Below are 13,731 nucleotides of genomic sequence, written 5' to 3'. Positions count from 1 at the left end.
TTCCTCACGCTAGCCTCCGGCCTCTGCTCACTGTAGGCCGCCGCCGCTCACTCTATCCCTCCGGCCGTTCCTCACTCTAGCCACCAACCTCTACTCACTGTAGGCCGCCGTGTGTGACGCTGTTTCGGTGTGAAAGCGAAACTACTTTGTTTGGCCTTCCAAAAATGGACATGGTTAGCTGGATAGCTGGCCAATCACAGTACACCTTGCTTTTTCAGACCGATGAGCTTTGTAAAAATCACCGCGTTTCAGAAGGCGGGGCATAGAGGAGAAACAATAATGTACAGTATGTGGAAAATAATGTGTTTTTTTAACCTTAAACCGCATAAACACATTTCATTACACCAAATACTGTTCTTTTTAGCAGCATCATATGACCCCTTTAATTCTTTTGTAGGGATGTAACGATTAACCAGTCATGTTCTTTCATTTGTGAATGGCAGATGCTCAGTTCAATGGCAGCACACAAGGTGTTTATTATAGGGGGCGTTATATGCTATTTTGCAAAAATCTTTTCTCAGAAAAAAATTAGTCTCTAATCAGGTTGAAAATCGATTCAAATATGTGACTATTCAAATCGGTTGAGATGCTAAACAAATCGCGATTCAATTAGGGGTAGGAGTTTATATGAATGCATGTATGAGGGGAACTTACTGTCTTTAGAAAAGTGTAGATGGTATTTTTTCTTTTCATCTTGCCTCTGTATAATGCATAATAAAGTTCATAAGTGCAGCGCTGCTTTGTTTACAGCAGAAACCAAGGAAACGCTTTAAGCGCCACCTGCTGGCAGAGAGTGAATCTGCGTCTCATTCAGCTCGTCTGCTGTTTCTGTTCATATAAATAAATAAATAATATTAATAATAAATAAATATCATGCAGATATTTTTTTATGTATAGTTTCACAAAACTGAAGTCAAACCATTCTGTTTTTGCTTCAAATTTCGAAATTATACTATCTAATTTACTTAAAAACTGCTCATATTGCATGTATGCATCATCTTTGTTTGGATCAAGATTAAAATGCAGTTTTTGAATTTGTTTATTTTAAATGGAAAGAGCACAGACAAAGCCTTATTTTGTTTATATGAAGAGATTTATTTTTACGATTTTGTCCAAAGCGACTAACTAATGAGGACCATAGCAGCAATCAAAACCAACAAAAGAGCAATAATATGCAAGTGCTATATTAGTATATTATTATAGTGTTATATTTCAATTTCACAAAGGAACATGCAGCATTTAGTCCAAGCAATAATAAAAGGACACATTTAATTTATAATTTGTCTTAAATCTCATTTTGTTAAAAATAATAATCGTGAATCGAATCGAATCGTGAGTTGAGTGAATCGTTACTTCCCTAGTCTTAACTTTTATAAAGAATATCTCTTTGGGTTTGAGACTTTAGTCTTTGCAACTTTAGGGATCTTATCTGTTCACAAACAGCTTTTAACACTCCAAAGAGAAAGGAAAACTTGAAATCGCATCATATGACCCCTTTAAAATATATTCCTATAGAAAAAAGTTATTTGAATTGTAATAATATTTCACAATATTACTGTTTCAACTGTATTTTTAATTTGAATTTCATGTCTTTTAAATGGGATGCTGTAATCAGCACTTCATAATGAATCACAGCAGCCACAATCTTGATTATTTATTTAATTAATTGTGCATCCCTAAATTGTGTTTGACTCTCCTTCTTATGTGGAGCTCAAAAGTAGGTGTTTAGCAGAATGTTAATGTTGCTCTTTTTTTAGTCCAATGAAAGTGGAGACTAAAAAAGCAAAAGTATGTGTATCATTAACACCATAGAAGTATTCCATGCATTTTTTGCACTATATTCTAAGCCTTTTGAAGCTAAACAATAGCTTAAAGTGAGCAAAAAACTACAGTGTTTTACCTACAGCTTTGATAATAGTATTTTAATTCTTGAAATGTAATGGAGGTATGATTTCATGGTTATTATTGGCCATATCTTTCATCTTTCAACAGTGGCAATACAGTCTATATTGTGCAATAAATGACAGATAAAATGTGTTAAAATAAACAGGGCTTAATGGAAGAATGGCCTTGACATTTACATCTGCTTTGTATACAGTAGTTTACTTTTGTCCTGAGTAAGGCTGTTTTTCCTGTGTGTTTTCCCTCGTGTGCACCAGCAGAACTCTTGCCTTTGAACGTTTTCCTTCGGTGACGTGAGGTCTGTGCGTTTGTGCTTTCATGTTTTGTTTGCTTCGTTGTGTTGTAGCTCAGTTTGACATCTTTTCCTGTGCACAAAGTTTGGGAATCATGGGACTCTGAATTCCAGTGTGGAGGTTGTTTTTGACTGTTTTTGTAAAATCAACTTTGTCAGTTTATGAACTTTGCAATTATTATTATTATTAAATGTAGACTGTATATGAAGCTCTGAATACAAAAATGTTCTAATCAAAAATAGATCAGTGCTATATTTCCTAAATACATATTATAATTTATTTCAGCAGGTTTAGTTTGTTTTTAAGATGCGTGAAGGCACATGGATCTCAAGTTTGAGACTGAGGGTCCTTCACCAGTTTATCTGTTGACTTGCATTATAAAGAGAGGCAAGGGACTTGAGTTGAGCAGGAAGGGTGGGAGGTGGGGAGGAAAAGAGTGGGAGTGGCCAGGAGGAAGGGGGAGTGGCCAATGTGATTGTGTGTATGGTAGCCAGAGCTCAGTGACTGAGTGCTGCGTACACACGTGTGGATCGAGAGCAGGAACAGACAGGAACTCCATAAGAAGGTAAATGACTTTCAGCGTGTTGTTATAAATAACCGTAATTCATTAATTCATACCAACAAAACTAACTTTTTAAAGGTTAAATCAGTTAGAAATGGCTCTTCAATGGCATTAGTTGGTGTGATAATTTCTTCATTGTTTTAAATAACAGGGATTAAAAGGCATACACTTTTTTCACAGCATCCACATAATATAATCAGATGTGTATGTACACGAACATTTCTATCTGTCTGTCTGTCTGTCTGTCTGTCATTTTATATACTTTTTTTTATTTGAAAACATTTTTCTATGTTCATCAAGGCTGATGAAAAAGGGTTTTATAAAAAGATACAGAAATATTGTGATATATTGCTGCAATTTATAATAATAATAATAATAATAATTAAAAATAGTTAAAATCATATTCTATCTGAATTTTTTATTTAATAAAAAAATGTTTGATGCAAAGCTGAATTTTCATATATATTTTTGTGGAAAACATGATACATTTTTTTCTTTGATGAAAAGATGGTTCATAAGAACTATCATGTATTGGAAATAAAAATCTTTTTTAGCATTATAATTGTCTTTACTGCCAGTTTAATGCATCTTTTCTGAATAAAAGGGTTAATTTAAAGGGTTAAAAAAAATCTCACTGACCCCAAACTTTTGAATCGTTGTATGTGTGTGCATGTGATAAAAACTTAGAGAACAAAATCTCATTCTGCTAAAGTGTTCAAAATAAATAAAAAAAATTCAAAATGAAATTTTCCCTTGGATTGTTTGCGAGACCGATTGCCGGTAAAGCTGACAGCAGCTATTCAGTGAATAGGGTGTATGGTCTCTTCATCTTGCATTTTAACATATGTATGTGTGTGTGTGTGTGTGTTGGAGCCAAAATGACAGGCCCTGCTACTGTATTTCACTCATGGTGAGTTAAGTGTGTGTGGTTCACCAGACTTATCCAGACGCTCATGGAAAATGACACTGACTTCTTCACACACACACTAGAGCTTATGAGCTTTGTGCACTCAGCTACCTCAAAATTGGGCAATTTAGAAGACGTACAGCTTTATGTGGCATTTATGTGGGGAAATAAGTTTTTCATGCAAGTAGGAGAGAAACGGAGGCCCTGCCCCAAATGGCACCCTAAACCCTCGCGGTCTTCCTCTGATTCCGCACTTTCGTGACGTAATGCCGCTTTGACTGTCGGGTAGAAGTCTGCTGCGGAGCTCGCACTGGTGCGGGCTCAGCAGAAGTGCGGATCGAGGCCACATAACGGCCGCAAAGGGGGCGCTCGCGAGCACCCTTCTGAACGCTAAAATGATGAATGGGACACCCTACGGTCTCGTGGACTTAACGGACACGCGCATGCGGCGGCCATTGTAAGTCTGTAAGCCCACAAGTGCACTTGAAGTGTTCCATTTGGGACAGGGCCAGAGATGTTGTAAAAATTCAGGAGAGTCCATTTGGCCCACACTTTATTGTGGTCACCATCTGAAACTCTTGCAGCACGATCGCTGGATTAAACCTGTCAGAAAGGACTAAATCTACCACATACACATGCATTAGGAGATTTACAGTCACTGTTCACTCAAATAAGAATCAGTCATGGATTTTACTCTTAGAATCACATGCAATTTGACTGACTTTCGTTTGTAGTGGAAATATATGTGAAGGGACTGAAGCTTTTAAGCACCTAAAGGACAAAAAAAGTAAATAAAGTTGTCCATGCAGCCCATGCACTATAATCAAAGTGGTTTAAAGCCATGCCATATACATAATTACAAAATGTACAAATATATACAAAATTTAAGCACGAATGCGGCCGCTCCAGTTCACAGAATCTTTATTTTTGGGTGAAATGTCTCTTTAACGGCAACCTTGGTCTGAACGTAAAAAAAAAAAAAAAGCCATTTCTCATGTGTTTCTTTGGCAGCCGACTTATAATTATAGTGTAGAAATATGAACGTGACTGCTGTTGAGTAGTTTCTGCATCTGTTTGCTTTATATCTGTTTTTTACAGAGAGAAAAGCGATGCTTTGCTGTTGTTTGCAAGTAAAATCTTGCAGGTTTGCTGTTGGTGAAAATAGTCATGTTAGTCACCCATTTACATGTTAGGTTTAAATCGTTCTCTCAGACTGGCTTCCAAGACTTCAGCTGGTCTGAAACACAAACACGTGACCTAGTGTAATGCCCGATTATATCCGTTTGTGTTGGGCTGCTGATTAACAGCGGTTTGGTGTTTATTGCACCATATAACTCTTAATCCTTTTACAGCAGGTAGACAAACTCCATTAAGCCAAAAAGACTTAAAGTCCACGGCATTAAGCGAACACTAAACAGCTTAGTCCATTCAGCCTGCTTTACGACTTTGCAGACTCAAAGGTTCAGACTGGTTCAACTTTTTAAGAGAATATTTATTTATATTCTGTAATTCTGTGCTTAAATGAGCATCAGATGCTTAAAATTGCAGTTGAAAGCCTGTTGTTTCTCTAATAATAAATGTTATAGAACATTTTTCAGTGCAAAATTGCAATTTTGCAAGTGGAAACAGATGTTGATGTGAAAATTGTTGTTGTGTATACTGTGATTTCTGTGACATCTCAAACCCATGTTTCAAGTGAAAAATTTAAGGGGTCTGAATACTTTCCGTACCCACTGTATATGTGATATTTCAAACCCATAAGTTGGACTGGGCGATATAGCTAAAAATTGTATCAACGATATAATGTTTCATATCATTCGGTATCGATAATTATTGAATTTTTTTATAACCTTTTTTAAAACAAAGAGCAATAGAATTTTTTTTTTTTAACCACTGTATTTTTAAATTAACCCAATTTATTGAGACCAACAACAAATATTTTAGTTTTAACAGTCAAACACACAATAAAAATTAAACAAATATCTAATTTCTAATGTTTTATATGCAGATTAAATCGGTTTTAAGGAAACTTTTGTCTTGTCTCCCGAGGCCACAGGAGGGCACAATGAGCAAAATAATGCAGCACATTTAAATTGTCAACGCAAGGAAATAAGTCTATAAAAAACCGTGCATTACATCTACATTAACTGCAGCAACTGCGCGTCTCGTGGGCTAGACTAACAAAACATTAAAATGCAACATCCGCATCTTGTGCACCACTGATGATGTTCCCTGACGCACTCCTAACATTTGATTGTACTATTTTTGCATTCAAATACAAATGTTTATTTTAAATTCAACTAATATAGATTTCTCATCACAGGCAGGCACAGCACTCAATTCAGCATGTGTTCATGTTCATGTGTGCTGTCTGCGTCACTCAGAGCACGTGCCTATATTGTGCACTATATCGGAATTTTTTTAATATCGTTATCGAAGAAGGTGTACCGTCGATAAATATTGATACCGTTTTATCGCCCAGGCCTACCCATAAGTTTTATCCTTTAAAGGGGTCATATGATGCTGCTAAAAAGAACATTATTTGGTGTAATGAAATGTGTTTATGTGGTTTAAGGTTAAAAAACACATTATTTTCCACATACGGTACATTATTGTTTCTCCTCTATGCCCCGCCTTTTTGAAATGAGTCGATTTTTACAAAGCTCATCGGTCTGAAAAAGCGAGGTGTGCTGTGATTGGCCAGCTATCCAGTGTGTTGTGATTGGCCGAATACCTCAAGCGTGAGATGGAAATGTTACGCCCCTCACCATACTGTTGATGCCGTCTCCCGGAGCGACAAGACCAAAAACATGAAAACCCATTATAAACGAGGAATTTATTGCATCCAATGGGGACATAATTACGGATTATAATGACTTATACTGTCTTTTTACGTGTTGTGTTGCACGCCGCGTAAACAAAACCATGTCTGCATTTGTGATCAGAAATGACAAACAAGCACTAACGTTACTCTACACTGCTCAAAATTTGCGTTTGAATCATCAGTGGCAAATCCTTTAAATGAAAACTTACTTACAGACTGTAAGTCAGAACAGCCGGTGGCGGGCCAGCGTGAGCTGAGGCGGCGGGCAAGCGTGAGCTGAGCAGCACTAAGTTGATGTATTCCCTCAGCGACCAGCACAGATCAGCTCTAGGCATGACGAAGCGGATATCGTCCTCTTTTGGAAGACCAAACAAAGTAGTTTCGCTTTCACAACGAAGCACACAGCGTCTTCACGACATGGCGGCAGCAACAATACTACAGCGAGAATAAAAGTTACGCCTTCTTTCTTTGCGTGAACATTTGGGCGGTGTTATGCAAATCTTCCCACATAGTGAGGTAGATATGTGGGGGCGTGTTAGAACGAGCCGTTTTAGGTAGGTGTTGTTAACTCTTAACTTTTATAAAGAATATCTCTTTGGATTTGAGACTTTAGTCTTTGCAACTTTACAGATCTTCTTTATGCACCAGGAGCTTGTAACACTCCAAAGAGAAAGGAAAAATTTAAATTGCATCATATGACCCCTTTAAAAAAAGTACAAATTTGTATATATTTTTAAATCTCACAATTTTGACTTCTTTCTCAGAATTGTGAGTTTATAAACCACAGTTCTGACTTTATTTTTTCTCAATTAAGAATTTATAGGAAAGGATGCTATAAAAGTATCAAATTTTACTAATGAAAGTTTGTAAATTTGTTGTCTGTAGACCAACCATTCAGTTGTTTTGGTTTTGGGAGAGTCTGGAAAGTGATTCTGATGATTTCTTTTGAACTTTTTTGTTTTGGCCACATTTCTGTATCATGATATGATTTTGTCATTGAATAGGGCTTCACAGTGCAAAAAATATTTTTCTTACTTAGTATTTTTGCCTTGTTTTCCATTATAAATATCTAAACATTCTTGACTCAAGATATATTTACTTGAAGCAAAATGGCTTAAGATATTAAGTCTTGTTTCTAATAAATGTATTCATTTTGTTCGTTTTTGCTTAAAACAAGAAAAAAAATATCTGCCAGCGAGGTAAGAAAAATAATCTTACTTTACCTTTGAATTAAGATTACTTTTCTTACCCCATTGGCAGATATCTTTTCTTGTTTTAAGCAAAAACTAACAAAATGTTGATCTTTTTTTTTCTGGAAAACAAGACTGAATATCTTAAGCCATTCTGCTTTTCAAGTAAATGTATCTCTTTATTTAAGAATATTTAGATATTTGTAATGGAAACCAAGACAAAAAAACCTTTTTTGCAGTGCAGAGGCAATGCATTTATTGTAAGTTTATTTGTTTTTCTTTTTTGCAGGACGGTCAAGAGAAAATCAAGGCAGAAGCACTCATCAGCCAATCAGAGAGAATTGAGAACCACAGAGAAGGCAAGTAAAAACACACAGAACAATCTCTCAATCATCTGAATGTCCATCTGAGAAAAGAAACATTTAGAAACATTCCACATCAAGGTAGACAAGGCTGAGGGGGGCATTCCGCACCCGTAGAGATGTAAAGCTCATTTATGCCTGTCCCACAGACTTTCATCCCCCACCAGGTCAACCCCTATATTTAGACACAAAGTCTGTTGAAGTAAAACTCCTTTCCTGTGACCCTGACATTTGTGGTGTTAGTGGTCCTTACTCAGCTGCTCAACCCAGTAATTTTGGCCAGGGTGAGAGCAGGGCCAAGCGAAGACGGCCTTAATGAGTGCAGAAATGAGACATTTTGGGAAGCCACTGTTTGTTATTCAGACAGAGACAAAGGAAGTTTGGGGCTGGGACAGGACGGGGAAAAGCATTTATACACAGTGTTGAGGAGAATGAGGGAAGGACATGTTTTTGGTTTGGCTCAGAGACTCTTTTTTGAGCATTTTGAGTTAAAGACCTATAGAAATTTGAAAGTGTTCTAAAAACTTTTTTGCTCCTTTATCCTAAAAGCATTTTTTTTTTATCTGTCATTTGCCGTACAAAATAGCACTATTGTGGCATAGTAGTACAGCGATGGTGTCAGGTGGTAATACCGGAAATTTGAAAGTGTTCTAAAAACTTTTTTGCTCCTTTATCCTAAAAGCATTTTTTTTTATCTGTCATTTGCCGTACAAAATAGCACTATTGTGGCATAGTAGTACAGCGATGGTGTCAGGTGGTAATACCATGGTAATTCAAAAGCATCAGGCTGTCAGTGCTTTTAACATAGTGGGTTAAAATGGGATGGTCTACCTAATAATAAAATGGTAAAGGAATAGGTCACACGTATTATTTACTTTTGAGACCGCAAAAGGAGATGTTGATGAGATAAAAGATTAAAATTATGAGATTAAACGTCTTGATTACGACAGTCAAAGTTATGAAAAGTCACAATTCAGATGCCAAGTCATAATTATGACATAAAAAGTCAACATTATGAGGTGACTTTGCTTATAATTAAGTCAATTGTGAGAGTATCTCATTTTGCCTTTTCTCATAAGTAAATTATGACTTGGTATCTCATAAATTTGACTGTCATGATCACTTTTTATCTCAATTTGGACATTTTATCTCATAATTATAACTTAGTATCTCATAGTTTTGACTGTCATAATTATAATTTTTTTTATCTCAGTTTTGCAATTGACAATCATAATGACAAGTCAAAATTGTCAAAAGTATACAGTCATAAGAAGACAGTGAAAATTGACATACTAAACAATTACAAGATTAAGTCAAAATTGAGGCCAAGTTATAATAATGACATAAGCTGAAATTATTACAATTGACTTTGAAAATTTGTCATAAATATGACTTAATATCTCATAATTTAGTCTTCTTTGTCATTATGACGTATTGTAAGATAATTATGATTTACCAAAGTGCTTTTTTATGTGACGAAAATGGGCTTACATACAAATCCCATTTGTGTTCGAGTATATTTAAATTACTAAAAAAAAAAAAAAAAGATGAAAGACTTAAAATGGAGTTAATACAATACTCAATGTAAATATAGGGTCAAATGGACTAGTGCTTTTTCTGTAATTTTTGCAGAGTAAAATATTCTTTCAACAAAAGATACAATAAACCCATTTTTAATTCCAGCTAAAACAAATCTGTTTATCTAAAAAGATATGATTGAGAGACTGTTGTTGGGTTTGACATGCACATATTTTATAGCCTAGCATTTGTCTCAGAGTGTGGAGAGCCTTTCTTTGTGCTGAAGGAGAAGAATGTGTCTGGGGTTTGGATCTTTAACTTCATTGCCTGCCACATCACTTGTGGTAAACAAAGCAGACAAGATGGTAATCAAATTAAGCACTCGACTGGGCCAAAGCCTCAAGACCTCACAATAACACGTCTTAAATGCATCATTTATATTCACTTAATTGAGCAAAGAGAGTCATTTAAGGGAGTTTCTGATTGATAATACCAAGTATTTTATGGTATATGCATCTTAAATTAGTTGCAATCTATAATTTTTTCTGTTTGTATTTCTAATTTTTAAATATTAAATGTAAAATCCAACATTCTCAGCAGCATCTTGCTATAAAAAAAATGTCTTATAATTATTAATGTAAGGAAACATTCTTGAAAAGGCCTTTTAAGGAGTATATCCTGACTCTGTAAGAAATGGAAAGAATGCAGTGTACATTTAGACTAAGCAACCCAAAAGCACAGACTGTACTCTGCTCCTTCAGAGATCTGAGAATGGTGGAAACCGAACGATACTTCCTGACCAGATGTGAAAAGTATCAGGATGTCGGCAAGACTGCTTTCCTACAAATTACAGGGATCTGCTCAGAAACGCTGTTACCTTAAAAGAGCATTAGCTCTCTCTCATTACAGCTGGAGTCCGAGACCGACGCGTGAATGCGAATCTCTCAGGTATTATCAGTGAAATGGGCATTTATTTGTGTGTCACAATCTTTGCTTTTGCCACACTATAAAAATATCTCGGCTCTCAGGTTTGAATTTGGAAACTTTCAGTAATTGCTGCACTGTTTTAACTGTTTTAATAATAATATAAAAAAAGCACAGGTACAAGAATCTTCAAATTTGAGCTTGTACATGCAAATGTGTAAAATGTAAAATATTTTGCTGATAGTCAGCTGAAGGTTGGACTCTGAACGTGAGACGCTAATGTTACTTCCTGCGCCCGCCATGTATTCTGTGTCTGGATATCTCTGTTCTCCCAAACAGCGTTTGCTCTGAGTGTGCAAACATTCAGGAAATGTGAAAGGAAATGTCCTATCTCCACCCAGCATGCACAGCTCATTACAATAACCATCTGACATTCCTTTGGCTTAGTTCAGTTCGTTTTGTCTGTGCCTGGCAGCATAAGTTTGCTTTTATATGTGGTTAACCTAGCATTTCACCATACATGCTGGTGTAAATCTGGCAAGTCCCCTGAAAGAAATCTAGTATGCAGTATTCATTTGGTATGCATTGAGTATTTTTAGCTAGGCCTTACCCTACAATGCAATGCAATTCCTAATTGTCCCATATTTTTTTAATGCTAACGAGATCTGTACACACACACACAGAGAGAGACTGTAACAGTCAGGATCGGATAACCAATAAACCAAGATAATTTTTTATTTGAAATGCGTAGAGAGAGAGACTACACCAAGACTACATGATATTAGAGGAAAAATACTTTTTATAACATTTATTTAGCACTGGGAAATTGCTTGTTTTACTACTGTTCAAAAGTTTGGGGTTGCTATGATTTTTAATGTTCTTCTGCACACTGAGTCATTTATTTGATAAATACAGTAAAAAATGGGGAAATATTAAAATTTAAAATGCTGTTTTTTGTTTGGAAATATTTTAAAATGTTGTGCTGTGATCAAAGCTGATTGTTCAGTATCATTAATCCAGTCTTTAGTGTCACATGATCCTTCAGAAATCATTCTTATGTGCTGATTTGCTGCTCAAGAAACATTTCTGATTATTATCAATGTTAAAAACAGTTGTTCAGCTTCATATTTTGTAGAAACTGTGATCAGTTTTGTTTTTACGGATTCTTTAATGAGTATAAACTTCAAAAGAACAGCATTTATTTGAAAAGTCTTTAGTAACAATCTAAAAGTCTTTACTGTCACTTTTGATCAATTTAATGCATCATTGCTGAATAAAAAAATAGAAAAAATCTTACAGATGCCAAGCAAGGTTCACTTTCACTAGTCCAGGTTTTAAAATCAATAGTATGAACGGAAAGTGTGCTGAGGTTGAGACTTGGTTATAGCTGAAGTGGACTGAAATTAGATTGAGTCCATTGTTTTGTCTTGTTTTCTCATTTTGGTCCGCTTAAACTGCTCTGAGGTTGGTTATTTTAAAGGAAACTGGTGAAAACACCCTTATTCTAACCTCAAAAATTATATTTTAATGTACTTACAGTTATGTGTTTTCCTCTTCTCTTGTAGCCTCAAATCCTGACATGGTTTTAGTACTAGATCCTTTGGTCAGAGAGAAAGTCTCTTGCCCTCTGACCCAGCAGATCCAATGCGATCATGGCTCACCCTCCTCAGAAGTCATTCCTTCATACCGAGAGCGTTCAGACTCCGGAGAATCGAATGATAGCAGCTCCCATCAGAGAAAGAGGCTGAACTCCAGCGCCTCAGACCGTAGTCACGACTCCATGTCCTCTGCTGAACCTCCTCCAAGGGACCAAAGCTCACGGTCAGGACCAGCTGGAGAGGAAGTCAGTGCAGCTATGAATTCAGAGGCTCCGCAGATGGATCAAGACCTGAAGAAACTTGACAACGGCGTGGAGACGACTCGCTTTCAGAGCACAGCAGGTTCACAAGCATGCACACTGAATGAGACCAGTACAAGAGCTGAAGACATCTCAGGACAGAAGGTAAGTAGAAATGAAAGGAGTCTCATGGGAACACTTGCTCTGTTTGTTCCACCAGGAGGTACTATTTGTCTCTGTTTGAGGTTGTCCTGTTTTATCTCTGTGAATCCATCCACCACTTGCTCAGACATTCCTCAGTTCCATAACAATGTTCAGATGTGATTAAGAAAGAATCATTGGTGGTGTTTGGCTAGAATCACTATTACTATTGATCATATTTAGGGTTAGTGGGTTTTATCATTTATGTGGCTTGTTGAAGAATGTGTGCTGTTACAATTCTTGTCTGGCTGACAATAAAACGGTCAAAAAAGTCCCATAGACTTTTACACGAGCCATATCTAGAGACCAGAATATAGATTCTACATGGTAACTTATGCTTAAAACCACTCCAAACTACACCATACTGTAACAAATCCTATAATATAGTTTAAATACATTTACATTTTTATGTTTTTGAAAGAAGTCTCTCTTACCTCTTAATGAATATAAATTAATATATGTTTACGGCTGTAATCAGACATTTCTGCTACTGTAAACTGTTTCATGCCATGTTTTATGTAATGCTATGAGAAGTTGATTTTGAGTTTTTTTTTTCGTAGATCACATCAGGTAGAGATGCTCTGTTGACTTCTCTTACTAATGGCAAGGATACAGGTGAGCAGTTCTGCATGTCCTCATAAAAATACACCACAAAAAAAAAGTTAAGTAATGGTGGATTTACCTGTGCCCTAGAATTAGTTAATTAGTTTATTATTTATAATTACACTTTCTCTATTCGAATATGACTTCCATGTATTGTATACCTGACAATATAGTTGGCCAGCAGCAAGTCAGTGTCCTGCTTTTGTTTAAAGTATGGAGATGTCACCCTCTTGCAGTCAGCAGGCCGTATCCCAAGATCTTCACTCTTCCTTATGACCTAATAGGGCCATTACCACATTCACAAGCTTAGAGGCCCAGTCCAGTGTAATGCTTTAATCAGTCTTTCCTGTCTCCTCCCCCTTCTGCAAAAAACCAAAACATCCTGCATGACCCGTAGGGATGAAAAATCCCAAATGAGATGGAATTAATAAACTTAAATTCACAATTGTTTATTCTAGACACAATGAAATTAGATGGAGAGCAAGTAAAGACTTTTGATTAAAGGGATAGTTCACCCAAAAAAAATTAAATTCTGTCATCAATGTCAAACAAGCTGACCATATTTGATATTATGTTTATATGTGAATAAAAGTCTAAATTAAATCTGA

The 13,731-nt window shown here is 36.1% G+C and overlaps 1 protein-coding gene across 3 annotated transcripts in view; it reads left to right on the top strand.

Moving 5' to 3' along the window:
* Positions 1–13,731, top strand: part of smtnb (smoothelin b) — a 107,914-nt gene that overhangs the window by 28,536 nt on the left and 65,647 nt on the right. For all 3 annotated transcript variants that reach the window (XM_016229234.1, XM_016229235.1, XM_016229233.1), the window contains exons 6-8: positions 7,968–8,037; positions 12,048–12,484; positions 13,081–13,135. In XM_016229234.1, coding sequence (XP_016084720.1) covers positions 7,968–8,037; positions 12,048–12,484; positions 13,081–13,135 — 562 coding nt within the window. The remainder of the gene's footprint in view (positions 1–7,967; positions 8,038–12,047; positions 12,485–13,080; positions 13,136–13,731) is intronic.

The sequence above is a fragment of the Sinocyclocheilus grahami genome, unplaced genomic scaffold (assembly GCF_001515645.1).
Source record: "Sinocyclocheilus grahami isolate Dianchi unplaced genomic scaffold, SAMN03320097.WGS_v1.1 scaffold349.1, whole genome shotgun sequence".
Lineage (NCBI taxonomy): Eukaryota > Metazoa > Chordata > Actinopteri > Cypriniformes > Cyprinidae > Sinocyclocheilus > Sinocyclocheilus grahami.
Note: the sequence above shows the minus strand (reverse complement) of the source record. Positions and strands in the feature narration are given on the sequence as shown.